Source organism: Panthera leo, chromosome A2 (genome assembly GCF_018350215.1).
Source record: "Panthera leo isolate Ple1 chromosome A2, P.leo_Ple1_pat1.1, whole genome shotgun sequence".
NCBI classification, from domain to species: domain Eukaryota; kingdom Metazoa; phylum Chordata; class Mammalia; order Carnivora; family Felidae; genus Panthera; species Panthera leo.
Genome location: NC_056680.1, coordinates 150,683 through 178,681, shown reverse-complemented (window position 1 = coordinate 178,681; position 27,999 = coordinate 150,683). Strand labels below are relative to the sequence as shown.

General features: G+C 59.6%; 1 protein-coding gene and 1 non-coding gene across 3 annotated transcripts; both read right to left on the bottom strand.

Annotated features, from left to right (window-relative positions):
- Nucleotides 1-751: 751 nt before the first annotated feature.
- Nucleotides 752-10,629, bottom strand: MADCAM1 (mucosal vascular addressin cell adhesion molecule 1). 2 transcript variants are annotated; one of them, XM_042927374.1, is made up of 5 exons: nucleotides 10,379-10,629; nucleotides 9,923-10,195; nucleotides 3,816-4,139; nucleotides 1,764-2,138; nucleotides 752-1,103 (listed from the first exon to the last, which is right to left on the bottom strand). In XM_042927374.1, the coding sequence occupies exons 1-5, from the start codon at nucleotides 10,437-10,439 to the stop codon at nucleotides 994-996; spliced, it is 1,143 nt and encodes a 380-aa protein (XP_042783308.1). In that variant the 5' UTR covers nucleotides 10,440-10,629; the 3' UTR covers nucleotides 752-993. The 2 variants fall into 2 exon arrangements, with proteins under 2 accessions (XP_042783308.1, XP_042783309.1); XM_042927375.1 differs by having other exon boundaries at nucleotides 3,951-4,139.
- A 14,195-nt stretch (nucleotides 10,630-24,824) lies between these two features.
- Nucleotides 24,825-24,931, bottom strand: LOC122214618. Its single transcript, XR_006199999.1, has one exon. It is a non-coding gene; the product is annotated as a U6 spliceosomal RNA (small nuclear RNA).
- Between the last annotated feature and the right edge of the window lie 3,068 nt (nucleotides 24,932-27,999).

The window sequence follows — 27,999 nt, the reverse complement described above, 5'->3', positions numbered from 1 at the left end:
CCTGTTTTCTGATTTTCCGCTGGGTCTGTGCTCAGCCTGGCCTTCAGCCTAGTCCAATCTCCGTCTGAGTTTCAGGCTCGCCCGGTGGGGCGAGGTCTCCTCTCCCCCGCCAACCACCCACCAGGATGAATTGGGGGATCTGCTCTGAGCTCCCACAGCTCCCTGAATGAGTGGACCAACCAAGGCCCCCATTTCCCCGTCCCATGCTGTTACCTTGCCTCACCACCAGAGGGCTCTCTCACACCACAGCCTCTGAAGCTCTGAACTCTCCGGTAGCTCCCCAGTGCCCTCAGGCGGAACCCTCAGCATCTACAGCCTGTCACCTGCTCATCTGATTTCCAGCTCTCCCCAACCCCACCCGACTGACTTCGCCCCCAAACCACCCCAAGAGAGATAAAATTTCCTTTAACGAGCCACTTCTGTGTCTTTGCTCACACTCCTCCCCATCCCCCCCGCCCCTCCCCCCCCCAATACCTGTCCCCACTTGTTTTGAGGAATCCCAGTTATTCTCAAGTATCAGTGTTCCCACATCCAGGAGAAGCCACAAACAGTTGTGTTCTCCCACCCGGGCAGAATCCACGCCATGCTCCCTGTTGTGCCCTTTCCCCCAGCCCTGGCCAAGTGGGGGTGGGGTGCCTGTCCATCCCGACCTCTCAGGGGAGCCCCCCAGTGCAGAGGGTCGCTGGGGCTGGGTAGGAGATTCTGGCATCCCCGAAACACCACAGACACCACTGAGGTCAGACCACACGCCCTTTATTCCCTAGCTCTGGCCCATTGGGAGGTGGGGCCCCAGGGGTCCCACTGAGGGGAAACTCAGATGCTGGCCATCACAGTTAGCAGGTCATGGCCGGCTCTCAACCGTGTAGATCCAGAACCCTGCAGATGTCCTCTGTTTGCAACTGAGTGGAAGGCAAGGAAGGCCATTTCAGGCCAGTCCTCCTCAATCCAGTCTGCGTGGGGCAGGGGCCCAGAGGGTCTGCTGGGGTTTGGTGGTCAGCCAGCAGGCCTGCAGCGTCTCCACAGGCGATGGGTGAGGAACGCCAGGAAGAGCAGCCCCAGCACCAAGCTGCCCGGCCACAGGGCTGCGGATGTCGTTGGGGGACCTAGAGAAGGAAGTGTCGGGAGCTCTGAACACCTCTTGGCGGGTTTGGGGGAGAAGCTTAGTAGAATCTGCTAGGGGCCTCCACATTTACTGGGTTCCCTGAAACTTTACAAAGGACTTCACGGTTTAGAATGTCTTTTGAAATGTCCAAAAGCTGCTAGACTATCCAAAGGTTTTGGAGTGAATCTTTTGAAAGGCACATAGGACCTTGTAGTTAGAAACGGGCTGTCCAGTGAGGTGACCGCCCCCCACGCCTGTGTTTGAAATACGGCATGTCTGAATGGGAAGTGAGGTCAGCGTAAAATCCACACCACGTTTTGAGGACTTAGTTTGAAAAAAGGAGAAAAGAATGTAAGATGTCTCATTTATAGTTCTGAATGTGGCTACTAGAAAATTTGAAATGACCTAAGTGGCTGTATTCTATTCTATAGGCTGTTGTAGGCTATAAAGTTTCGAGTTTACAAAGTGCTGTGAAATCTACACAGTCCCTTAGATTTACAGTCCTTGCCCTGCCAGGTAAGCGTGATCTTACATTTGGGAAGCCCACTGGACAGTTTGGGCAATTGAAGCCGGGCGGGACCATTCCTTGTCTAAGGGCTTGATGCAAGGCTTTCCTCCCTCTGAGGCTCCCCCAGCCCCCTCCCTAGCCCCCAGAACTCACAGATTTCAGGGACCAGGTAGAGGCTGGCCATCTGTCCCCCTGGGTCCAGGCGACACTGAAACCAGCCTTCAGGGTTGCACCTGGCCCACAGCACGGTCAGCCGAGCCAGGGCCCCAGCCTCCTGCCTCTCGTAGGCTTCAAGACCCCCGGGGGCCTGGGTCCAGCTCGCTGACATACCGGGGCCACAGGCTGCCTCACACAGTAGCTCCAGACCCCCTGGTGCTGGTGACTGGTGGATCTCAGGGCGACAGGGCCTGGCGGAGCTGTTCCCAGGCGGGGGCCCAGGACTCCTGGGGCTGTGGGTGGAGCTCAGCTCTGGGGTGGCCTTGGGGGAGGTCGTTACAGGGGGCTCCTGGGAGGTCAGCCTATGCAGGACTGGAAAACAGGGGGGTTGTTTTTTTCTCCTGCCCCAGGCCCCTTCTCCTGCCTGCCTCTCCATTTAGACCACAGGGTTTGACCCTGTGGCCCCATCCTGGGCCACTTGGGCAAATCGAAGGGTATCCCAGTGGGTAGGAGTGGGGCCAGGGCCTGTCTTGGTCCTCTCCCCACTCTGAGTAAGCATCTGAACCTCTGCGCCTCAATTTCCTCAGTGGTAAAGGGGTTGAGAGCCACCCATCCTAGGGGTGCCATGGAGAGCAATCAGAGTGTGGGCTTGGTGAGTACCGACTTTTATAAATTACAGGGCTAGTAGGTGGACAGAGGGGAGGTGCTCCCTGACAAAGTGAAGGGTGCCGGGGCTCTCTGCTCATCCCTCGTGCTGGAGATGGGAGGCTGAGCCCCAGGAGGGGTTTGTACATCTTACCAGAAAGTACCTTTCAGATCCAGTGGCCTCTCTGTGTGCTCTCCCACCACCCCTTCCCTGCACCCCGCCCCTTCCAATCGATCCCCACCCCCGGGGAGCTCCCTTGATCTACCCCCACCCCGATGACCCCAAGTGCAGTAACATGAGTTTCAGGGTGCCCTGCTGGAGAAGGGATTTGTGCTTTTTTAATGAGAGCCTGCCAGGGGCTTCATGATGTGGGCACGGCCCTTCCCACATTAGACACGTTGTTAAATTAATAATGTCTGATACGAACTGAGCACCTGCCGTGCTCTTAGCCCCAAGTTAAATGTTTTCATTTGTTCATTCATTCAGCAAGTATTTACTGCGTACCTACCACGTGCCAGGCACCATGATTTCATCTGTCCTTCCGTCCACCCATCCACTCATTCGGAATGTATCTGTTGAATACTTACTATGTGTTGGGCACTGTTTTAGCCACTGGGGACGTAGCCGTGAATAAAACATATTCCTATCTCAGCAAAGCCAACAGTAGGGGAGACAGACAATGGGAAAAAAATGAAGAGAAAATCCAGGATGCCAGATATTGATAAAAAGTGTCAAAGAATATACAATAAGAGAAGTCACATGGCTCGTGTGTGTACACATACATGTGTAAGGGACAGTAACGGTGCTTTGACCCTTCAGACAGGGCAGGAAAAGCCTCACTGGGAAGGCAACCCGAGGAAAGTGAGTGATGGAACAATGGACAGAGCTGGGGGAAGAGCATTCCCAGTGGAGGCTGGAGCATGTGTAAAGGTCCTGAGGCAGGACTGCATCTGGCCTGTTGGAGGAGCAGCTGGGAGGCTCATGTGGCTGGAGCAGGGTGATGGAGGAAGAGGGAGGAGGTGACAGCAGGTCATTCAAGGCCCCGTGGATGAAGGAGGATTGGTTGTTTGTTTGTTTTTTTTTACCCTGAGGGAGGTAGGAGCCCTGGAGGACTGTGGGCAAAGTAGGACAGGATCTCAGGGGGTCCGACACAGGGTAGGTGCTCAATAAATCTGGTGAATGACTGAATAGATGAGTAGGGAACGTCACTCTGGTGGCATTTGATAGCCCCACCTGCTGTGGGAATTGTGACCGGTCCACACCGGGACACAGCAGGCGAGGGGTGGAGCCAGGATTCCAGAAGAGCCCCCGGGCAGCACTCATCAAGGCACATAGGAGCTGGGTGACTTCACCTACTTCCTGGGGACACCGAGTGCAGGCTGTCCAGAACCCCGAAGACTCACCTGGGATGGGCTGGTGGTGGCTCAGCTCCAAGCCAGGCAGCTTCATGGTTGCCTGGCAGTGGAGGGTGGGTGGGGTGGGGGTCCCCAGGGGGGGCAACAGCCAGCGCTCTGTCACTCGGAACAGCAGGTCCTCACCTTGCTGGGGCTCCTCCTCCACATCCCGGCCCAGGGCCTGCACCCCCTCCAGTTCTCGGTCCCCCAGGAGCAGGGACAAGGAGAGGGCCTCGGGACTGACCGGCGTGACATTGTGCGCCGTGCAGGCTACCTCTCGATCCTGCTTGGCCACCAGGGCCACTGGGGAGACAGTCAGCTGGGCTGGGAACGCTGCAGAATGGACAGAGGGTTGGGGCCAGGTGGGCTTAGCCCGTAGGTCAGCTGGGCCCTGAGGAGGAGACTTGAGGGCAGGGCCAAGGGGTGAGTGGGGGCTGCTGGTGCACAGGGTGAGGGGAAGGCCCAGCGGCCACAGCTCGTGTGTCCAGAGTGCAAGATGCTGAAGAGGAGAGCAGAGCAGAAGGGGCGGGAGTCAGGAGGGGAGGGGTGGGGGGTGAGGAGAGCGGAGCAGAAGGGGCGGGAGTCAGGAGGGGAGGGGTGGGGGGTGAGGAGAGCGGAGCAGAAGGGGCGGGAGTCAGGTGGGGGGGGGGAGAACAGAGCAGAGCAGAAGGGGCAGGAGTCAGGAGGGGCGGGGTGGGGGATGAGGAGAGCAGAGCAGAAGGGGCGGGAGTCAGGTGGGGGGGGAGAGCAGAGCAGAAGGGGCAGGAGTCAGGAGGGGTGGGGTGGGGGGTGAGGAGAGCAGAGCAGAAGGGGGGGAGTCAGGTGGGGGGGAGAACAGAGCAGAGCAGAAGGGGCAGGAGTCAGGAGGGGAGGGGTGGGGGGTGAGGAGAGCAGAGCAGAAGGGGCAGGAGTCAGGAGGGGCGGGGTGGGGGATGAGGAGAGCAGAGCAGAAGGGGCGGGAGTCAGGTGGGGGGGGGGAGAACAGAGCAGAGCAGAAGGGGCAGGAGTCAGGAGGGGTGGGGTGGGGGGTGAGGAGAGCAGAGCAGAAGGGGCGGGAGTCGGGAGGGGTGGGGTGGGGGGTGAGGAGAGCAGAGCAGAAGGGGCAGGAGTCAGGAGGGGTGGGGTGGGGGGTGAGGAGAGCAGAGCAGAAGGGGTGGGAGTCAGGAGGGGAGGGGTGGGGGGTGAGGAGAGCAGAGCAGAAGGGGCAGGAGTCAGGTGGGGGGGGAGAACAGAGCAGAGCAGAAGGGGCAGGAGTCAGGAGGGGCGGGGTGGGGGATGAGGAGAGCAGAGCAGAAGGGGCAGGAGTCAGGAGGGGTGGGGTGGGGGGTGAGGACAGCAGAGCAGAAGGGGCGGGAGTCAGGTGGGGGGGGAGAACAGAGCAGAGCAGAAGGGGCGGGAGTCAGGAGGGGTGGGGTGGGGGGTGAGGAGAGCAGAGCAGAAGGGGTGGGAGTCAGGAGGGGAGGGGTGGGGGGTGAGGAGAGCAGAGCAGAAGGGGCAGGAGTCAGGTGGGGGGGGGAGAACAGAGCAGAGCAGAAGGGGCAGGAGTCAGGAGGGGTGGGGTGGGGGGTGAGGAGAGCAGAGCAGAAGGGGCGGGAGTCAGGTGGGGGGGGGAGAACAGAGCAGAGCAGAAGGGGCGGGAGTCAGGAGGGGAGGGGTGGGGGGTGAGGAGAGCAGAGCAGAAGGGGCAGGAGTCAGGTGGGGGGGGAGAACAGAGCAGAGCAGAAGGGGCAGGAGTCAGGAGGGGCGGGGTGGGGGATGAGGAGAGCAGAGCAGAAGGGGCAGGAGTCAGGAGGGGCGGGGTGGGGGGTGAGGAGAGCAGAGCAGAAGGGGCGGGAGTCGGGAGGGGTGGGGTGGGGGGTGAGGAGAGCAGAGCAGAAGGGGCGGGAGTCGGGAGGGGTGGGGTGGGGGGTGAGGAGAGCAGAGCAGAAGGGGCGGGAGTCGGGAGGGGTGGGGTGGGGGGTGAGGAGAGCAGAGCAGAAGGGGCGGGAGTCGGGAGGGGTGGGGTGGGGGGTGAGGAGAGCAGAGCAGAAGGGGCGGGAGTCGGGAGGGGTGGGGTGGGGGGTGAGGGGAGCAGAGCAGAAGGGGCGGGAGTCGGGAGGGGTGGGGTGGGGGGTGAGGAGAGCAGAGCAGAAGGGGCGGGAGTCGGGAGGGGTGGGGTGGGGGGTGAGAGCAGAGCAGAAGGGGTGGGAGTCGGGAGGGGTGGGGTGGGGGGTGAGGAGAGCAGAGCAGAAGGGGCAGGAGTCAGGTGGGGGGGGAGAACAGAGCAGAGCAGAAGGGGCAGGAGTCAGGAGGGGCGGGGTGGGGGATGAGGAGAGCAGAGCAGAAGGGGCAGGAGTCAGGAGGGGTGGGGTGGGGGGTGAGGAGAGCAGAGCAGAAGGGGTGGGAGTCAGGAGGGGAGGGGTGGGGGGTGAGGAGAGCAGAGCAGAAGGGGCAGGAGTCAGGTGGGGGGGAGAACAGAGCAGAGCAGAAGGGACAGGAGTCAAGAGGGGCGGGGCGGGGGATGAGGAGAGCAGAGCAGAAGGGGCAGGAGTGGAGGGGCGGGGTGGGGGATGAGGAGAGCAGAGCAGAAGGGGCGGGAGTCAGGTGGGGGGGGAGAACAGAGCAGAGCAGAAGGGGCGGGAGTCAGGAGGGGAGGGGTGGGGGGTGAGGAGAGCAGAGCAGAAGGGGCGGGAGTCAGGTGGGGGGGGAGAACAGAGCAGAGCAGAAGGGGCGGGAGTCAGGAGGGGAGGGGTGGGGGGTGAGGAGAGCAGAGCAGAAGGGGCAGGAGTCAGGTGGGGGGGGAGAACAGAGCAGAGCAGAAGGGGCAGGAGTCAGGAGGGGTGGGGTGGGGGGTGAGGAGAGCAGAGCAGAAGGGGCGGGAGTCAGGAGGGGTGGGGTGGGGGGTGAGGATAGCAGAGCAGAAGGGGTGGGAGTCAGGAGGGGAGGGGTGGGGGGTGAGGAGAGCAGAGCAGAAGGGGCAGGAGTCAGGTGGGGGGGAGAACAGAGCAGAGCAGAAGGGGCAGGAGTCAGGAGGGGTGGGGTGGGGGGTGAGGAGAGCAGAGCAGAAGGGGCGGGAGTCAGGTGGGGGGGGAGAACAGAGCAGAGCAGAAGGGGCGGGAGTCAGGAGGGGAGGGGTGGGGGGTGAGGAGAGCAGAGCAGAAGGGGCAGGAGTCAGGTGGGGGGGGAGAACAGAGCAGAGCAGAAGGGGCAGGAGTCAGGAGGGGCGGGGTGGGGGATGAGGAGAGCAGAGCAGAAGGGGCGGGAGTCAGGAGGGGTGGGGTGGGGGGTGAGGAGAGTAGAGCAGAAGGGGCGGGAGTCAGGAGGGGTGGGGTGGGGGGTGAGGAGAGCAGAGCAGAAGGGGCGGGAGTCAGGAGGGGTGGGGTGGGGGGTGAGGAGAGCAGAGCAGAAGGGGCAGGAGTCAGGTGGGGGGGAGAACAGAGCAGAGCAGAAGGGGCAGGAGTCAGGAGGGGTGGGGTGGGGGGTGAGGAGAGCAGAGCAGAAGGGGCGGGAGTCAGGTGGGGGGGGAGAACAGAGCAGAGCAGAAGGGGCGGGAGTCAGGAGGGGTGGGGTGGGGGGTGAGGAGAGCAGAGCAGAAGGGGCGGGAGTCAGGTGGGGGGGAGAACAGAGCAGAGCAGAAGGGGCAGGAGTCAGGAGGGGAGGGGTGGGGGGTGAAGAGAGCAGAGCAGAAGGGGCAGGAGTCAGGAGGGGCGGGGTGGGGGATGAGGAGAGCAGAGCAGAAGGGGCGGGAGTCAGGTGTGGGGGGAGAACAGAGCAGAGCAGAAGGGGCAGCAGTCAGGAGGGGCGGGGTGGGGGGTGAGGAGAGCAGAGCAGAAGGGGCAGGAGTCAGGTGGGGGGGGAGAACAGAGCAGAGCAGAAGGGGCAGGAGTCAGGAGGGGTGGGGTGGGGGGTGAGGAGAGCAGAGCAGAAGGGGCAGGAGTCAGGTGGGGGGGAGAACAGAGCAGAGCAGAAAGGGCAGGAGTCAGGAGGGGAGGGGTGGGGGGTGAGGAGAGCAGAGCAGAAGGGGCAGGAGTCAGGAGGGGCGGGGAGGGGGATGAGGAGAGCAGAGCAGAAGGGGCGGGAGTCAGGTGGGGGGGGAGAACAGAGCAGAGCAGAAGGGGCAGGAGTCAGGAGGGGTGGGGTGGGGGGTGAGGAGAGCAGAGCAGAAGGGGGGGAGTCAGGTGGGGGGGAGAACAGAGCAGAGCAGAAGGGGCAGGAGTCAGGAGGGGTGGGGTGGGGGATGAGGAGAGCAGAGCAGAAGGGGCGGGAGTCAGGTGGGGGGGGGAGAACAGAGCAGAGCAGAAGGGGCAGGAGTCAGGAGGGGTGGGGTGGGGGGTGAGGAGAGCAGAGCAGAAGGGGCAGGAGTCAGGAGGGGCGGGGTGGGGGGTGAGGAGAGCAGAGCAGAAGGGGCAGGAGTCAGGAGGGCGGGGTGGGGGGTGAGGAGAGCAGAGCAGAAGGGGCGGGAGTCGGGAGGGGTGGGGTGGGGGGTGAGGAGAGCAGAGCAGAAGGGGCGGGAGTCGGGAGGGGTGGGGTGGGGGGTGAGGAGAGCAGAGCAGAAGGGGCGGGAGTCGGGAGGGGTGGGGCGGGGTGAGGAGAGCAGAGCAGAAGGGGCGGGAGTCAGGAGGGGTGGGGTGGGGGGTGAGGAGAGCAGAGCAGAAGGGGTGGGAGTCAGGAGGGGAGGGGTGGGGGGTGAGGAGAGCAGAGCAGAAGGGGCAGGAGTCAGGTGGGGGGGAGAACAGAGCAGAGCAGAAAGGGCAGGAGTCAGGAGGGGAGGGGTGGGGGGTGAGGAGAGCAGAGCAGAAGGGGCAGGAGTCAGGAGGGGCGGGGAGGGGGATGAGGAGAGCAGAGCAGAAGGGGCGGGAGTCAGGTGGGGGGGGAGAACAGAGCAGAGCAGAAGGGGCAGGAGTCAGGAGGGGTGGGGTGGGGGGTGAGGAGAGCAGAGCAGAAGGGGGGGAGTCAGGTGGGGGGGAGAACAGAGCAGAGCAGAAGGGGCAGGAGTCAGGAGGGGAGGGGTGGGGGGTGAGGAGAGCAGAGCAGAAGGGGCAGGAGTCAGGAGGGGCCGGGTGGGGGATGAGGAGAGCAGAGCAGAAGGGGCGGGAGTCAGGTGGGGGGGGGAGAACAGAGCAGAGCAGAAGGGGCAGGAGTCAGGAGGGGTGGGGTGGGGGGTGAGGAGAGCAGAGCAGAAGGGGCGGGAGTCGGGAGGGGTGGGGTGGGGGGTGAGGAGAGCAGAGCAGAAGGGGCGGGAGTCAGGAGGGGTGGGGTGGGGGGTGAGGAGAGCAGAGCAGAAGGGGTGGGAGTCAGGAGGGGAGGGGTGGGGGGTGAGGAGAGCAGAGCAGAAGGGGCAGGAGTCAGGTGGAGGGGGAGAACAGAGCAGAGCAGAAGGGACAGGAGTCAGGAGGGGTGGGGTGGGGGGTGAGGAGAGCAGAGCAGAAGGGGGGGAGTCAGGTGGGGGGGAGAACAGAGCAGAGCAGAAGGGGCAGGAGTCAGGAGGGGAGGGGTGGGGGGTGAGGAGAGCAGAGCAGAAGGGGCAGGAGTCAGGAGGGGCGGGGTGGGGGATGAGGAGAGCAGAGCAGAAGGGGCAGGAGTCAGGAGGGGCGGGGTGGGGGGTGAGGAGAGCAGAGCAGAAGGGGCGGGAGTCAGGAGGGGTGGGGTGGGGGGTGAGGAGAGCAGAGCAGAAGGGGTGGGAGTCAGGAGGGGAGGGGTGGGGGGTGAGGAGAGCAGAGCAGAAGGGGCAGGAGTCAGGTGGAGGGGGAGAACAGAGCAGAGCAGAAGGGACAGGAGTCAGGAGGGGCGGGGTGGGGGATGAGGAGAGCAGAGCAGAAGGGGCAGGAGTCAGGAGGGGCGGGGTGGGGGGTGAGGAGAGCAGAGCAGAAGCGGCGGGAGTCAGGAGGGGTGGGCTGGGGGGTGAGGAGAGCAGAGCAGAAGGGCCGGGAGTCGGGAGGGGCACTGGGCAGGGGTGAGGAGGGCGGGGAATGGGTTGCCGAGTGACTCAGGCTGAGCTGGGGCAGTCTTTGATCGGGGTGGGGGGCGGGCTGGGCAATCTGGGAGGGCGCCCAGGAAAACGCGGTATCGGACCGAGGCAGGGCAGGGCTGCTGGGCCGCGGAAAGTGCGAGGGCGGCAGGGGGGTTTGGGAGCTCACCGAACACCAGGAGCTGCACGGTCCGCTGGAAGGTCAGGTCCCCGCAGGAGCCCACGCACACGCGCGGGCCCGCCGCCGACAGGGAGGCGTTGTGCACGGTGAGGACGCTGCGGCCTGCGTCCGACCGCACGGCGCCCAGGCTGGTGTCCAGGCCGCGCCACTGCACCGAGGGCGCCCGGTGGCCGGCGCAGGCCAGCCGGCAGGTGAGCCGCCGCGACCCGCCCAAGGACACCGCCACCACCGGGTCTGGGGGCTCCACCTCCAGGGGCCCACCTGCGGGCAGAAGGCGCTCTCAGCCCTGACCCCACCCCCACCCCAGCGGCGGACCCCCTTGTCCCCGCCTTAGGGTCCTCAGCGGCCTCCCCGCCGCCCTGCTCCAGTCCTCCCTGTGCCAGCAGCCCCCCCACCCCCCCGCCCCAAACTCGTTCCCCTAACGGGGCCCCTTCCCTTGCTGACCGAGGCCTCGATGGAGGAGCCCCAGGAAGAAGGGGAGCAGGAGGCAGAGGCTCTGGTCCATGCCGGGTCCGGCTCTTTCCCCCGCCCAACAGGACTGGCTTAAATAGTGGTGACCCGGCTCCTTCCCGCCGCCCCCTCCTCCAGCGAGTCCCTGGGGGTTTCCCGAGGGGGTTTCCCGTCCTGACCCCCGACCCTGGAGGCGACGGCGGCGCTGCGAGGCAGAGGCCCGGGGCCAGAGATGGGGGGCGGGGGGACCTGACGAAGTCAGAACAGAGGGAGCGGAGCGGGAAGGTATGCGCGCACTCCAGTTTGAGAGACCGGAAGATCGGAGGCTGGAGGCCAGAGAGGGGTGGCAGTTGAGGTCAACTGAATGGAAATCAGAACCAGGCCGGGGAGGCTGAGCGGGGGCGGGGGTGGAGAGTAGCCTCCTTACCTCCCGGAAGTGCAGAGATGGGTGGGTGGGAGGTGGCCTCCTGGCTGCTAGAGTCTCTGGGGTGGGCTCCTGGGGGGGCGGTTTCTGGGGTGCGGCCTCCCGAAAGAGGGGTCCTTCAGGGTGAGGATTTGGGGGTGGTGGGGGTCTCCTAGGGGTTATGTTCTCTGAGACGGGAGGGTCTCCTGGGGGTGATGGAGCTGAGACAGGTACGGCCGCCGCCTTTGAGCTTGTCTGCCCTCAGGTAAGACAGCTCTGGCCCTTGGGAGTCTGGGACCTCCCTGCTGTGTTCCACACGGGTCCTGAGATCCACAGGGAGGCCTGGGAAGGGACTCTGGCCAGGCTCCCCACTCACAGCTGTCATCAGTGAGTCCTGAGAAATCCGTCCACGGTTTCCTCTTGCCTCTCAGCCTGGCCTCGTTTCTTTGTCCTTTGTGGCCATGCATCACCAGCCCCCAGAGTGACACCTCTCTGCGCACGGTGACTCACACCGCCAGGCTGCCTGTGGCATAAAGGGAAGAACCCTCACCTGCCCGGAGCCTTGCAGGGCCGGGCAGCCTCGGGGCCTCGGCGTGGCGGTGCCCTCGCCCTGTGCCGCCTCTGCCCAAAGGTTGCCTCCTCAGAGTGTTTCCCAAGCAGCTTCAGTCTCCCCGGCAATGAGGTGTCGATGGGCCGCTAGCCCTGCGCCTGTGTCCTCTCAGTGTCTCAACTGCCAGAGGCAGAAACCGAGGCACAAGAGCAGGGGCTGGCAGCACAGGGGGGAAACTGAGGCGTCTGTGTGAGCTGAGTCCTGTCTTCCTTGGTCCCACCCCCCTCGAGCCTTGTGCCGGGAAAGCGGCACAGGAAGGTGGACGCCAAGGTGCGGCCCTCCCCGGGCCGGAGGTGCGGGCCTTTCTCGGGAAGCTGGGCTCTTAACCCGGGCAGGGGGCAGTGGGCCCGGTGAATGGGCCTCTTCCCAGCCCCTGACCCTGCTTCCTGCTTCCGTCCCTGCCGAGGCCTCTTGTAGGGTGTGACCCAGCTCTCTGGGCTGTGCCTCCCCACCCATCACCGGTGCTCCATGGTGCTCATTCCAAGCCCCAAACGCTCTACCTGTGTGGATGACAGACCCTCGCGCTCAAGGACACTCACAGCTCTAATCACCGCTGGTATGGGCTGATCAGATTAAGAGGGTTCTGGGCAGAGGTGAGGAGGAGCTGGAACCTGGGGTGGGGGGGGAGGGGGGGGAAGAGGGGGGAAGAGGGACGGGACAGGGCCTGGAGAGAGGGTCGAGGTGGACCTTGGGGAGAGGGGGCGGAACTCTGGGAGCCCAGGACCAGCACTGGAGGGGACTGAACGGCATTTCGCGCCTGCATCTGGTCTCATATCTGGTCTCATTGTTAGGAGACAGCCCATGGAGCCGCCTGGGTGGGGACTGAGGTCCTCCCCTACATCCCCCGCCCCCCCCAACCTGAGCTTCCTGCAGTGCCTGCCTGCAGATCCCCCCCTCCTTCCCGGCATTGTCCCTGCCCAGGATGAAGTCCTCAGTGGCCTTGGCAGGAAACCTCCTTCCCATGGAGGGTCCCAGCCTCCCCCCACCCAAGACTTGTCATCGTGGACTCCACCTTCCCATGACAGCAGTAGTTCTCTGGGGGGGGGGGGGTGCTGGCTTCCTCAGAGGGTATCCAGGGGAGACCACTTGCCCAGCCCCCCAGAGATGCCCATTCTCTTCAGGGACACCCTTCCCACCGGGGCTGGGCCAGCTCCACTCATTGGTGCTACTGGTCAGTGGGGGGCTCACAGCTCTTTCTTTGACGTGGGCTGGAGCCATGAGGGCAGGGTCTTCTGGGGTCCTTCATCTAGCTCTGGTGCTGGAGGACCCCAGACGTAGGACGTGCCCCCCCACCTCCTGTGGTCACTCTCTGCTTCTGTGGGCCTCAGGGATGGTGGAGAAGGCTATGGAGGCTGTGAATGATTCTTTAATAAAGACCCACGCAGAAGGCTCTGGAGGGCTGGCAAAATTGCCCTGAAGTTGCCTGGCTGAGCTAACCAAGGGAGCATGGCAGGAGGGATGATCCCCAGGGCACCAAGATCGGGGGCCGGAGCCCCAAGTAAATAGTGAACACTGAATGCTCATGAAGGACAACACTGCATGAGTCTCTTTCTGTGAAGCTCAGCCCCAAACGTGGTGGCCAGGTAGCTGTCACAGGCAGGGCTGTTAGACCCGGGAGTCTACACCCTCCCTGACCCCTTGGGGCCTGTCTGAGGACCTGAGATTTAAGTTGTCATGAGCATCAAGGGGGCAGAGGCTTTGGGCTGTGATATCTGATTCGGACTGAACGGAGGCACCCAGTGCGGGGTGGGGTTGGGGTAGTCTGCAAAGGCCCCGCAGCTGGGCCCGGTGTCCCTGGGGACTGTGGCGGGTCCCCCCACCAGGGGGACCTCAGGCTGGGCTAGCGCTGAGGGAGTTGAATAGGCAAGGTTGGGGGTGCCCTGAAGATCCTTGGGCCCTGAGGAGCCGGAAGGCACATCTTGGTGACAGCTGATTTTGGGGTGCTGGCTCCATCACTCCGAGGCTGGGGGACCTGAGCGGGAGTTGGTGGGGCCAGGGCTCCCAGAACTGTAACCCCTGACCTCAGGCCCTGTTGCTAAGTCAGGCTATGCTGTCCTCTAGCAGCGGCTTCTTGCTGATGGGGGCCCCACCCGAAGGGCTGTGGGACACCTTGGGGGCCCACCACCAAGCTTGTTGTGGGCACTGGGCTGCAGGGCAGGTGATTGTGCTGGGGGCGGGGGGAGGTCAAAAGGGTGACCAGGAGCTCGAGGAGAACAGAGGAGGTGCTGAAGGGGAAGGGGGGCCCAGGGTGATGCGCCAGTGAGAAGACAGTGAGCATCAGAGGTCAATGTGGGTGTCCCTGGAGGCAGGCAGGTAGACATGTGGGACGCAGGAGGGTCAAGGGTTTGTCCAAACGGTTTGCCATGTTGGTCCTGACAGCTTTGTCTGGGGCCCCGGGCCACCATTTTGCTCAGCTCCATGCGGGACAGATGGAAGACAAAGCTGTAGTTGGGGGGGGGGGCCCAGCCTCTTGCACAGGCCACGGATGCTGGCAGTCCTGTTCTGCACGACGCCTGGGGCCAGAACTGCAGGTGAGTCAGCGCCCCTCCCGGATGCCCCCCAGGGCAGGGGGCAGAACAGGCCCAAAGTGAGCCTAGGAGGTACGGGCAGACCAGGGTGGAGTTCTGAAGCCAGTCCTGTCAGTCTAACCAGCGATCTGCCCATCTGTCCGTGGGTCATCCGCCGCTGTCCATCCATCTATCTCTCCACTCCGTGACCGTCTGTCCATCCCGCGGCCCATCGTCTGTGCATCTACCTGTGCACATGTCCGTCATGTGGACACCCGCTCATTTGTCCTGCCCCGACTGAGTGCCCTCACCATTCTCCCCTCGGGCTGACCGTGCCGACTACAGCCGTCACGGACTGGGGACCAGCTGTACCTGACGAGGCAGTCACTGCTGTGCCCCAGAAAGATGCAGTGCTGGTGACTCCTTGGCTTTTCTGTGAGGCGGTGGGCCACCCTTTCCCCATCCCCATCCGTGCCCGTATCCATCCACGTAGATGTGGCAGTAGATTCACATCGTTCAGAAGGGTTTGCCCAGGGTCGCCGGGTCCGTGGTTGGGTGATTCCAGCCACGTGCTACGTCAGCCTGGCCCAGCAACCACCGGAGGGCCGGGCTGGCGAGGTGACAGCTTTGGGCCACACCGTGAACGGAGGCCAGGGCAGCACTGTCACTGATTTGTCCCTACTGACCACCTGAAATATAATTCTGAATTAAAGTTTCAACTTACAAGCAGACACTTGACTCAATTACTAGAAAACTTGTAAGTATGTTTGCAACAACTTGGCTTTGTGAATCTACTTTTTCATCTGCAATTTTATTAAATCTTATAGATGAAAAACATCCAATGAAAATTAAATGTAAAATGCACGTAAGTGTAAAATACAGACTAAACTTTGAGGATTTAGTATGAAGAATGTCACACATCCTAATATTTACTATATGTTGAGGGGCGCCTGGGTGGCTCAGTCGGTTAAGCGTCTGACTTCAGCTCAGATCATGATCTCACGGTCCGTGGGTTCGAGCCCCGCATTGGGCTCTGTGCGGACAGCTCAGAGCCTGGAGCCTGTTTCGGATTCTGTGTCTCCCTCTCTCTCTGCCCCTCCCCTGTTCATGCTCTGTCTCTCTCTGCGTCAAAAATAAATGTTAAAATTTTTTTAAAATATTGATTACATATTGAAACAACTGTACTTTGAATATACTATATATAAAATACATTTTATTTTACATTCTATAAAACTCATTTTATTTATGCTACCTTTTAATTTTTTATTTATCAAAATGTTTATTTTTGAGAGAGAGAGAGGGAGAATGCGAGTGGAGAAGGTGCAGAGAGAGAGGGAGACAGAGGATCCGAAGCAGGCTCCACGCTGACAGCAGAGGGCCTGATTCGAGGCTCGAACTCATGAACCGTGAGATCATAACCTGACCCGAAAGCTGACACTTAACTGACTGAACCACCCAGGTGCCCCTTAAAGTTTAAAAAAAATTTATTTATTTTGGGGGCACCGGGCGGCTCGGTCAGTTAAGCGTCTGACTCTTGCTTTCGGCTCAGGTCATGATCTCCTGGTTCGTGGGCTGGAGCCCTGCACTGACATCGAGGAGGCTGCTTGGGATTCTTTCTTGCCCTCTCTCTCTCTGCCTTTCCCCTGCTCGAGTGTGCTCTCCCTCTTTCTCAAGAGAAATAAACTTAAATAAAAAAAGGTTTATTCATTTTTGAAAGAGAGAGAGTGAGCAGAGGAGGGGCAGAAAGAGAGGGACAGAGCATCAGAGGCAGGCTCCATGCTGACAGCAGAGAGCCTGATGCGGGGCTCAAACTCATGAACTGTGAGATCATGACCTGAGCTTAAGGAAGTCGGACGCTTAACCAACTGAGCCACCCAGGTGCCCCTATGCTACTTTTTAGAAAGTTATGTATTGATTTATTGATTTATAGAGCATGAGCTGGGGAGGGGCAGAGGCAGAGGGAGAGAGAGAATCTTAAGCAGGATCTACGCCCAGCGGAGCCCGCCATACTTGGCCTCAAGAGATCATGACCTGATCTGAAATCAGAGTTGGAGGCTTAACCAACTAAGCTGCCCAGGCGCCCTAAGACTTTTTTTTAAAGTAACCTTTCCACCAATGTGGGGCTCAAACTCACAACCCTAGAACAAGAGTCGCGTGCTCCCCTGACTGAGCCAGCCAGATGCTATTTATGTCCCTTTTTCACTGTGTTTTTTTCAGCATGGTTGCGGAGCATTTAAGTGAGCTGTGTGTTCTAGTGGGCAGGGGGCTCTGTCCTCAGGCTGGGTTTGTGGCCTGTCTTGGGCACAGAATGGAAATGTCCTTTGGTTAGGTGGGTAGCTCCCCTCTCCTCCACCTACCTGCAGGCTAAGACCTGGGAACCCCTGGTGTTTCATCACACTAGGACAGTGGTTCTTACCCTGGTGATCCTGGGTGATATGTAGCAGAGGCAGGTGGTTGTCGGGGGTGGGGGGGGGGTGCTCCTGGCATGGCAATGGGGCCTGCTACTGCTCAACCCCCCCCCCCCCCCCCACGGGGCCCAGAGAACAATCGAGCCCCAATGCCAGCAGTGCTGGGAACTTCAGAGGTTGGGAAATGCTGGATGGGTGACGATGTGGAGGGGTAGGGATTGAGGCCGGGGTTACGGTTAGGCTGAGGCCGGGGGTCACGGTCGGCGCTCACACCAGAGCCCTTCAGAGAAGGTCTCTTGCCCAGGAAGCTTCTTTCAGGCGTCTGCACCTGCGACATGGGTTAGGCCACGGATGGCACGGATGGGAGTCTAGCAGTTATGTCTGAGTGATGAGGCGGGGCCAAGTTCAGAGCATGGAGGTGGTTCCGCGAGGAAGGTGGGAACTGAGGTTGCAGGACTGTGCCCGGGTGTCTGCGACAGGGGCCTGGGTGGACCGAGCTGGCTTTGGGGCTTCTGGGAAGGGAGGGGGTTCAGCGTCCAAGGCTAAGACTGGAGTCCCGGCCCGTCCATACGGGCTATGGGTGCCCAGTATGGTTAGGGTTGGGGTAGGGTTCCGGATCGGGCCGGCGCCGAGGGTCAGGGGTGGACAGGGGCTCGGGCACTTTCGGCGCCGCCGTCCTCGGTGACGATCTTCTTAGCCAGCGGGACATCGCGAATCTTGTCGTCGGCAGCGGCGCCGCGGCCCCGCAGCACGTTCGCATCCTGCCTTCCGGCCCCGGTGCCGCCCACAAGTCCCGGCGGGCCCTGCGCTCGCCCCGCGCTGCCGCACTACAACTCCCGGCATGCCGCGGACCCCGGTCGGTGTTTCCCACAAAGCACCGCGCACAGCGCCTGCAGGGCTCCGAGCCGCGGACCCGCGGGGGCAGGGGCGCGTGCTGTGGGCGCCTGGCCGCTTGCGAGGTCGCGCGAGGAACTGCGGTGCTCGCCCCCCGCCCCCAGCCCTCTGGGGTGGGCACCGGCCCGACGTCTCGGTCGCGCGTCCGCGGGGCCGGTGTCGGGGAGGCAGCGAGAGGTCCTGAACCCGGGATCTGCGTGCGGAACCCGGAGGCAGCAGGCGCTCGATAGATAACGCGCGGCATGAGTGCACAGAGGGGCGTCTCTGGGACCGGAGTCCGAGGCCGCGGGGTTCCTGCTCTCTTCCCCGCGGGGCCGGGATCGCGGCTAGGGGCGCTGGGATCCCTCTGCGAGAAGAGGCCTGTTGCTGGAGGCCGGGGGCTTATTGACCGCCCTGGGGCCAAGGTGCTGGGGAACTCGAGTGTGTCATCTAAGGGTTGGAGGATGTTTCCGGAGTCTGGCGAAATGGTGGCAGAGACCCGAGTCAGGCCGAAGGGTGGCTTGTCACGGGGGGCCTGATGTCAAAGTCTGAGAGCAGTTGCTAGGGATGAGGGTGACTCAATTCAACCAGTATTTATTGAATGCTTCCTAGATGCCAAGCGTTGTTCTAGGTGCCAGGGTGACAGCAGAAATTCAGGTGGGCAGACCCCTGCCCCAAGGAGCGTTCATTCTAATGGAAGGGGGAGGGGGCAGGAGAAACAGGGTCAAAAGCCTAACTCTGTGGCGCATGCTCATTCCTGTGGTGTCGCTATCCCGTCGTGGCTGATCAAACCACCATCATGACTACCCACGTGGCATCAACCAGCTCACAGAACTCCTGCAAGCTGCACAGTCGTCTCTCACAACTCCAGCCCAACACTGTGCAATGGGAAGAATGGTATACTGTGTTAGCGAGTGATAAATTCCGTGAGAGAAAACGAGTAAGGTGGAAGAGGGATCGGTAGAGTGGTAAGCTGGGTGGTCAGAGGAGGATGTTTGCAAGGAGAGGTCTGAGCAGAGACTTGAAGGGACTGCAGAGACTTAGCAAGCATGTATGGGGGAAAGGGTGTACCGGGTGGAAGGTACAGTGAGTGCAAAGGCTCTGAGGCTGGAGCTGCCTGGTGTGTTCTAGAAAAGCAAAGAAGGCAGAGGGCTGCAGCAGAGGGATGGATGGAGCCAGAGAGGAGAGAAAGCACTTGGCTGGGTAGGAGTTTGTAGGCTCCAGGAAAGCCTGCCGGGACCCCTATCCAGCCCTCCAGTCCTCCCAGTACAGCCCTTCCTTCCTCTGAACCTCAGTGTTTGCATCTGTAAAATGGAGACCCTTCAGACACGCAGCCGGGCACTCAGCAGAACACGAGAGCTCTGTCCCACGTGGAGAGCTGCCACTTTCCTGGAGGGAGACCGGAGGGGAGCCTGGCTCCCCTGGTTCACTGTGTTCTTGTCTTGGGAGAACAAGTCTTCTTTGTTAGAGTCCGCTGGGAACAAAGGGGCAGGAAGCCACAGAGGCACGTGAGTCTGAGTCAGGGGCTGACCTCGGGACAGAGGACAATTGCGAGTGCCCTGGGGGAGTGACAGATCAGGGCAACTGGGGAGCCAGAGCCACAGCTAATGCTGGATGGGGCGGCCCATGAACACCTGGCCTGCTGCCACCCGTGTGCCAGGGACAGAGAACAGCAGGCCAGTCACTGACCCAGCCTCCTGGCGGTGCAGCCCCACTTTCAGCCTCCAGATGATTCCAGAAGGGAATGGTGGGGACTTAGACCCACAGCAGTGGTGATGTCAGTGATAGCCCCCTTCACCCACAAGTCAAAGGTGTTTGCTCTGCACCTGCTCTGGACTCCTACCGCCTCTTCCCGTGTGCGCGCCTATGTGTGCGTGTGCTAGCGTGTTGCGTAGAGGAGTGTGGGGGAGACTGGCGATAAACAACAAAAGAAATAAGGCCCCTCGTCTGGGTTAAGGTCAGATCCGTTCTTGAGGAGATTCAGGTCCAAAGAAGCCTTGACTTCTTTTCTCTTACACCTGACCTCACCCCTCCTCTGCCCAGGGCCCTTCAGGGCTCCCACCTCCCTCAGGGTAAAAGCCCATGTCCACCACCTGCCCCCTCACCCCATCCTTCTCCCTTCCCTCCCTCTCCTCCTCTCCTCCTTGCTCTGCTGGTCCAGCCACAAGAGCTTCCTCGCTCTTGAACACAAAGGCCCAGCGATTCCCCAGGGCCTTGGCACAGGCTGTGCCCTCCGCCTGGAATGTTGGGAATGGCATTATCTGCAGTAGCCTCAAGGGGAAACCTCCTAGAAGCTCATCAGATAAAGTGTGCTGTCTTCATGCAGCGGGATATTACACCCAGCAATGAGAGTGAATGGTCTACAGTCGAACCCAGCAAGAGGATGAATCGTACACACTAGGTCCAGGGAAAGAGGGCTCACGGGAACGCAGTGCACTACCATTTATGTAAAGCAAAAAAAGGGGGGCACAATATAGCCCTGCTTTTGAAGTCACCATGGTGGTTACAGGGTAGAGGGGAGGAGAGGAGTGCAAGGGGGCATGGTGGGGCTTCTGGAGGGCGGGAAGCATCCTGTCCAGGGATGTCAGTGCTGGCTGTGTGGGCGGGCCTGATCTGTGGGGACAGATGCTGGTTGCAGCCCTCTGCATCAGTCTCCCCTGCAGCATCCCTGGCTCCCACACCCTCAAGTGTCAGGAGCACCCTTCCCGCCCAGTCTTTGCAACAGAAGGTGTCTCTAGACATTCTGCAGTGTCCCCTGGGGGACCGACTGCCACAGGACTAAGGGTTTGGTTCTAAAGCACGCTAAATCTGTGCTGACCACACAGTGGCCACGTGTGGTCACGGAGCATCTGGACCGTGGCTGAGCATCTGAACCCCAAGCTGAGATGTGCTGTGGGCACAAGACACACTAGGTTCTGAAGCCTTAGCAGGAAAGAATAATGTAAAATGTCTCAAGCACAACTTTTGTATGCTGGAATGACATTTTGGTTATGCTGAGTTAAATAAAATGTATCATTAAAATGATCTTGTTTCTTTTTCTGACATGGCTGCTAGAAAATTCAAAATTGCACATGTGGTTTGCATTCTGTTTCTTGTGGGCTGTGTTGTTGCACCTGCACAGAGGCTGGTATGTAGTAGGTGCCCAATAAATGCAGCCTGTGCCCTCACAGCCAAACAAAGGCAAGGTTAGAAGTTTGGATTTGTTGACGGCACAGTGGGAGCCTGGGGAATGTTTTGTGAGCGGGACACAGGTACGCGGTGACTTTTTGACTTCAAATGATCATTTTGTTCTTGTGCAGAAGACGGGTTGCAGGGGAAGAAGGGACGCGAGTGGATTTGGGGGCAGTGATGCGTGATTGAAGAAGGATCTAATGGATTCAGGAAGAGATGGGCTGAGAGAGGGAAGAAGAACCAGGGCCCTGGGTGGGACACCTGCTCCCGTTACTGTTACAAACAACATAAGCTCCATCCTGCATGTTGCGCAGACTTTTTCCTTTGGGGCTTTGAGAAGCTAAGCAGCCATGCTTGGAGGCCACCTGGCCAGAAGCCAGCTGGAGGTGGGCCCCCCAGTCCCACAGCCACAGGTCCTGCAGCAACCCCGGGGAGCTGGGACGTGGGCCCCTCCCCAGTGGAGCCTCCGGATGAACCCTCAGCCCTGGCCAACAGCAGCACTGCAGCCCGAGCAGAGGACCCAGCTCTGTCTATGGACTGTCTTCAGAAGCTGTGAGGTAAGAAATGTGGGTGTTTTTTGAGCCACTGTGTTGGGGGGGGGGTTGTTATGTGGCCCAGAGAGCCAGCAGCCTGGACCCGCGTAGCTGGCTGTCCACCGGAGAGTCCACACCTCACAGCTCCCAAACTGAGCTCTAGACCTTCTCCTAACCTGCCCCTCCCCTGCGTGTTCCCTCCTAGTAACAGGGAGCTTCCCCAACACCTCCGGTCCCCTCACCCCTACCTCAAATGTGCCACAAACCCTGTTGCTTGTAGTTTTAAAATAGATCCAGGACCCACCTGCTTCTTACCTCCTCCTCCACCATCGCCCACCAAGCCCCCCGCCTCCCCACACCCGTCCGGGACCAGCCCCCTCCCCTGAGCCCCGCTCACGGTCTGTTTCCCCGCGGCCGCCAGAGGGCGCCGGCGAGCACCGGCTCGAGCAGGTGCAGCTCTGCCCGCGGCCCTCCCGGGCTCCGCGGTGCCTCCCCCGGGACCCTGCACGGCCCGCTCCCTCTCTCCCCATCGCTCGTTCTGTTCCACTCAACACGGGCCTCCTCGCTGCTCCTGCCGGACGCCCGGTGCACCTGAGGCTCAGGCCCTTTGTACCCGCGGTGCCTCTGCCTGCTGTGTCTTCTCCCCAGACCGCCCCCTCCACCCCCAACCTCCTTCAAGTCTCTGCGTGAATGTCACCTTCTCAGTGACCACTTCATGTCAGACTGGAAACTCTCCACACCTCCAACCTCTCCTTACCCTTGGTTTTCTTTTTCTTTCTTCCTGTCTTTCTTCCTGTCTTTCTTCCTGTCTTTCTTTCTTTCTTTCTTTCTTTCTTTCTTTCTCTTTCCATGTTTATTTATTTTGGAGAGAGACAAAGACAGAGCTTGAGTGGGGGAGGGGCAGAGAGAGAGGGAGACGCAGGATCCGAAGCAGCTCCAGGCTCTGAGCTGTCAGCACAGAGCCGGACGCGGGGCTCGAACCCACGGACCGTGAGATCACGACCTGAGCCCAAGAGGGCCGCCTAACCGGCGGAGCCCCCCCGGGGCGCCCCAGCCTTGGTTTTGCTCCACGCACTGCTTTGCCTTCTAAAGCAGTGTAACTCGCTTGTTTGCTTCTTTCAACAAAAGGGTGAGGAAGGGAGTTTGTGTGTTTTGTGCACACCTCTTCTCCCAGCACCTGAACAGCGCCTGCACGCGGTGGGCACACAGATGGGTAAAGGTCGCGTTAACCCTTATGCGCTCAGACCCTGCAGCCTCCTCCAGGCACTGAGGCCCCCACGCGGCGCCGCATTGCCAGGGCAGAGCCTTGTGCCCCATCCCAGTCCCGGCTTCCTTGTTTCAGTTTGCTGATCTGCTCTTTTCTGCCAGTGAGCACATTGGATTAAAAACATGGCTCCTGTGCATGGGCTTAGAATTAATTAGCTTCCCATTCACATGCTATGACCTGGCAGTTGTGCGGGTTCCGAGCTGAAAGTGACAGCTGGAGGAGCCGGGTGGTCACGGGTCGAGGCCGGCCGGGGTGCCTGAGCTCAGTCTGGTGATGTTGCTGGACCTCGAGGCCCCCCAAACCTCCCTTTCAGGCTCAGGCAATCATTCCAATCTGTTCCCCACCCCACACTAGCTCTTGGCTCCTTCCTGTGTCACCGTGGGGAAACTAAGGCAGCTGGGGCTGAGTCCCAGCTAGAACCTGGAGGAAGGACTGTCCTCCGGCCGGCACGCTGGTTCTTTCTCTGCCTGGCCTGGGGTCCTTGAGGCTGACCCCAGCGGCCGTATCCTGCACTTCTGGCCAGCTTGGGTCAATCAGAGACTCTGCCGGGAGGGAGAGAAGGAGGTGGGGGTGTCTATCTCCCATCTCCATCCTCAGTGCCCAGTTCTGTTCACAGCTCTGGAGTTTGTGCTGCTTCTGGAAGGAAGCGATGGCTCGTCTACTTTGGGGGCCCACAGGTTACTGAGGACGGGGCTGGCTATGGGCCGATTTGTTGGCCGAGTCTCCCCAGGTGAAGGGAGCCCAGGTAAGCACCCTGAGGTGGGAACTGGCTTGAGTGGCTTTAAGGACTGGGAGGTTGCTACTGTGGCCAGAGGAGAGGGGGCGAGGGCAGAGGGGGCAAGACTGGGCCTCGTGGGGCCTCGAGTGCCAGGGAGGGCTGGCAGTGGACCCCCAGCACTCCCAGAAGGCTGAGCTGGGGTTGCAGTCTGGGAGAAGACCTGGACCCTTGAGCTAAAATCTGAGTCAGAGAGCCCTGGATTCAACTCCTGGCTCTGCTGATGTTACTCAGGGACCTGAACTCTGAGCCTCAGTTTCCCCACCTGTAACCACAGGTGAGGTTTTAGCAGCCGCATTTCCGTCAGTGAGATGCTGAGATAATTAAACAACACGAGGCACATGAAGTGCCTGAGCACATGGGAATTTTCTGGTGGCTTCACACAGACCATGCTATCCCTTTAATGTGTGGGGTCTGTAGTAATGTCTCTCTTCCATTTTTTTAAAGTAGTTTATTTATTTTGAGAGAGAGCACGTGTGCGTGGGTGGGGGAGGGGCAGAGAGGGAGGGAGAGACAGAATCCCAAGCAGGCTCTGCTGACTTTCAGGGGCCAGAAGCAGGGTGCAATTGTGAGGTCATGACCTGAGCCGAAATTGAGTCGGGCGCTTAACAGACTGAGCCACCCAGGCGGCCCTCTCTTCCTTTCTTGATAACGGTAATGTGTTTTTCCTCATTGTTTTTGGTCGTTCTAGCTTGAGCTTTATCAAATTTGCTGGTCTTTCTAAAAGAGCCAGCTTTGGGGAGAGGGGCTTTGTTGGTTCTTTCTATGGTTTTCTATTTCCTGCATTTCTGCTGTTGCATCTTTGATTGCCTTCCCTCCACTATTCTTTTTCTAGTTTTTTTTTTTAATGTTTATTTATTTATGAGAGAGAGGGAGAGACACAGAGTGAGAATGGGGGAGGGGCAGGGAGAGAGAGGGACATAGAATCCGAAGCAGGCTCCGAACTGTCAGCACCGAGCCCGATGCGGGGCTCGAACCCACGAACCATGAGATCGTGACCTGAGCCGAAGTTAGACTCTCAACCGAGTGAGCCACCCACTATTCTTTTTCTAGCTTCTTAAGTGGAACCTGAGGTCATTGATTTTAAGATCTTTCTTCTTTTTTCCCCCTTCTTTTCTAATATAAGCATTTCAGACTCATTTTGGGAACATTTTGCTTAAAAAGTTAAAAAATTAAGGGATGCCTGGGTGACTCAGTCAGGTAAGTGTCTGACCTTTGGTTTTTGGCTCACGTCATGATCTCGTGGCTTCGTGGATTTGAGCCCTGCATCGGGCTCTGCACTGGCAGCGTGGAGCCTGCTTGGGGTTCTCTCTCTCTCTCTCTCTCTCTCTCTCTCTCCCTCTCTCCCCCACTTGTGCTGTCTCTGTCTCTCTCAAAATAAATAAATAAATAAACTGAAAAATAAGTTAAAAATTATAGAATGTATTAAAATTACATTAGCAATGAATTGTACTGTATGTAAATTATAATTTCATAAAGCTGTTAAAATCTGGTCTGAAATGGCCCGACCGCACAGCAACACACATGGAAGAGACAGGAATTTGAATTCTGCTCTGCCAAGTTTCCCTCAGCCTCTTCTTAGAGCCTGACACAGTGGTAGCCTTTAGTGCAGGCAGGGAAATGTACTCTATTTTGGGAGGAAATCTCTGTTGGCTTCTGGGAGGCAGTGGGCTGTCTTGGAGGACCGCCATCACCTCCCTGCCATCTTTGCTTCTGCCCCAGGGTCTTTGCACAGCCATTCCTTTATCATGAGATGCTTTTCTTTTGCCTTCGCAATTCAGTGACCCGTCCTCCTGCCCCAGCACTTGGCCTGTACCTGGACTGCCATCCTGGGCTCCCAGCCTTGTCTGTTTTCTAGCACATTTTTTTCTAATTTTTTTTTTTTTTTTTTTTTTTGATATGGAACGCTTCACGAATTTGTGTGTCATCCTTGCGCAGGGGCCATGCTAATCTTCTCTGTATCGTTCCAATTTTAGTATATGTGCTGCCGAGGCGAGCACTCTAATTTTTAATATTTTTAATTTTATTTTTGAGAGAGAGAGACGGAGCGTGAGTGGGGGAGGGGCAGAGAGAGAGGGAGACACAGTCTGAGACAATCTCCAGGCTCTGAGCTGTCAGCGCAGATCCCAACACGGGGCTCGAATCCACAAGCTCAAAACCGCGAGATCATGACCTGAGTCGAAGTCTGACACTCAACGGACTGAGCGCCCAGGCGCCCCTGTTTTCTAGCACATTTGACGCCTTCTTATATACTATGTGCTTATTTATTAGGTTATTGTCTGTTTCCTTTGTCCTCTCCTGAGAACACTACCTTCTTGTCTGTGTATTCCTGTTGTGTCCCCACCAACCCAAACAGAACCTGTATGCAGTAGGTGCTCAATAGGTGCTTATTGGATGAAGGCAAGAAGGAAGGAAGAATGCAGGCAGGCTTCTTGGCCTAAAGTTGCAACCCCCAGAGTGGTAAACTCACTGTACGACTTTGGGCTGCGTCTCAGTTTCCCCAGCTGTAGAAATGGGGCCACACCGCCCATGACCTCACCAGTCCCTCCTGCTACATGGCTGTAGGTGTTGTGTTTGTGGCTCTGGCTCCCTGGAGCCTTCTCTGGCCCCGGCTGCCCAGCTTGGCGGCTCCCCGGGGACCTGCTCTGCTGACACCGGATTCTTCCCTGGACCATCCAGCCACCGGGCCGACACTTGATCCTGGCCTCACTTCCAGGCCAACGTCCGCCGACCAGCCTGCTAGGGCCGGGGCCCCAAGACTCTGTGCTGCGGGACAAGGGACTGTCTGTGCCGTCCCCAGGGGGGTGTGGTGAGGCTGGGGCTCTGCCGACACCAGCACAAGCTGCAAGGACTGAGGACAGTACCTGACCTGCGGCCCGGAGCCGCTGCAGCGGAGGAGAAAACACCAGGCGCAGGAGCTGCCCGGCCCCCGTGCCTCGTGCAGCCACCTCCCCTGCTCACCATGGGGACCCTTAGCTGCAACCCTGCTCCACGGCTGACCACTGAGTGCCAGAGTGTTCAGACCGGCTTGAGGAAGTCCTGTGGGACGGCCACCTCGGAGAACGGTACGCACCAACTGTGGGAGAGGGAGGCCATGGTGGTGGGATCTCGTCCTCTCTTCTCCCCAGCTGTGCTGGGGCTTCTAGAATATTCTGGGAGCCACCTGGAGTGGGGAGGCTCTGATGAGTCCCTGCTCCTCCCCAAACCTCAGTTTTCCTCCCAGCAGAATGGGTGTGAACATAGCATTTCTGTTGGCTCTTGTGCAGTCCTCCACTCAGCAAGGACTGAGCATTTTATGGGCCAGGCACCCTTGCAGGTGCTGATGCTTCAGCAGTGACAGAGCAGCAAAGGTCTGTGGGGGAGACACACACAAGGCAAAACCAATAAGCAGAATGTATAGCATATTAGTGATAAGTGCCTTCGACAACGTAGAGCGGCAAGGAGAGAACGGGCAGGTGTGGAGGCTTGAGGCCTGGACACTCTGCAGGGGCCACGGGCATCCTGGTTCTGACGCTGTGCATTCTCAGTGAGGGTCGAGGCCCCTGCCTCATTTATCTGTGTGTAGCAAGACAGCAGGAGTTAAGCTCCGTGGCCCTGACATTCTTGCTGAGGACACCAAGCACTGCAGTTGTGGTGGGGTGTCTCTGTCGGGGCCCCAGTTTCCCCTACGTGACAGTGTATCCCTGTGTCTGGGCCTCAGTTTCACCACATGACAGTGTATCTCTGTCTGGGCCTCAGTTTCCCTAACGTGACAGTGTATCTCCGTGTCGGGGCCTCAGTTTCCCCAACATGACAGTGTATCTCTGTCTGGGCCTCAGTTTCCCCAATGTGACAGTGTATCTCCGTGTCTGGGCCCCAGTTTCCCCTACGTGACAGTGTATCCCTGTGTCTGGGCCTCAGTTTCACCACGACAGTGTATCTCTGTCTGGGCCTCAGTTTCCCCAACGTGACAGTATCTCCGTGTCTGGGCCTCAGTTTCCCCAACATGACAGTGTATCTCTGTGTCTGGGCCTCAGTTTCACCACATGACAGTGTATCTCTGTCTGGGCCCCAGTTTCCCCAACGTGACAGTGTATCTCCGTGTCCGGGCCTCAGTTTCCCCTACGTGACAGTGTATCTCCGTGTCTGAGCCTCAGTTTCCCCACGTGACAGTGTATCTCTGTGTCTGGGCCCCAGTTTCCCCTACGTGACAGTGTATCCCTGTGTCTGGGCCTCAGTTTCACCACATGACAGTGTATCTCTGTCTGGGCCTCAGTTTCCCCAACGTGACAGCGTATCTCCGTGTCTGGGCCTCAGTTTCCCCTGTGTGACAGCGTATCTCTGTGTCTGGGCCTCAGTTTCCCCACGTGACAGTGTATCTCTGTCTGGGCCTCAGTTTCCCCACGTGACAGTGTATCTCTGTGTCTGGGCCTCAGTTTCCCCTACGTGACAGCGTATCCCCGTGTCTGGGCCTGTTTCCCCTACGTGACAGCGTATCCCCGTGTCTGGGCCTCAGTTTCCCCAACATGACAGCGTATCTCTGTCTGGGCCTCAGTTTCCCCTACGTGACAGTGTATCTCTGTCTGGGCCTCAGTTTCCCCAACATGACAGTGTATCTCCGTGTCTGGGCCTCAGTTTCCCCTGTGTGACAGTGTATCCCCGTGTCTGGGCCTCAGTTTCCCCTACGTGACAGCGTATCCCCGTGTCTGGGCCTCAGTTTCCCCAACATGACAGCGTATCTCTGTCTGGGCCTCAGTTTCCCCTACGTGACAGTGTATCTCTGTCTGGGCCTCAGTTTCCCCAACATGACAGTGTATCTCCGTGTCTGGGCCTCAGTTTCCCCTATGTGACAGCGTATCTCTGTGTCTGGGCCTCAGTTTCCCCACGTGACAGTGTATCTCTGTCTGGGCCTCAGTTTCCCCACGTGACAGCGTATCTCTGTGTCTGGGCCTCAGTTTCCCCACGTGACAGTGTATCTCTGTGTCTGGGCCTCAGTTTCCCCTACGTGACAGCGTATCCCTGTGTCTGGGCCTCAGTTTCCCCTACGTGACAGCGTATCCCCGTGTCTGGGCCTCAGTTTCCCCACGTG

What these genes read in the sequence shown, in the direction of transcription:
- MADCAM1 (XM_042927374.1), bottom strand. Translation starts at nt 10,439, where the DNA reads ATGGACCAGAGCCTCTGCCTCCTGCTCCCCTTCTTCCTGGGGCTCCTC. An exon ending in GCTCCTCCATCGAGGCCTCG is followed by an intron (nt 10,196 to 10,378) that starts GTCAGCAAGGGA and finishes TTCTGCCCGCAG; the next exon opens with GTGGGCCCCTGGAGGTGGAG. An exon ending in CTACCTGGTCCCTGAAATCT is followed by an intron (nt 1,104 to 1,763) that starts GTGAGTTCTGGG and finishes TTCCTTCTCTAG; the next exon opens with GTCCCCCAACGACATCCGCA.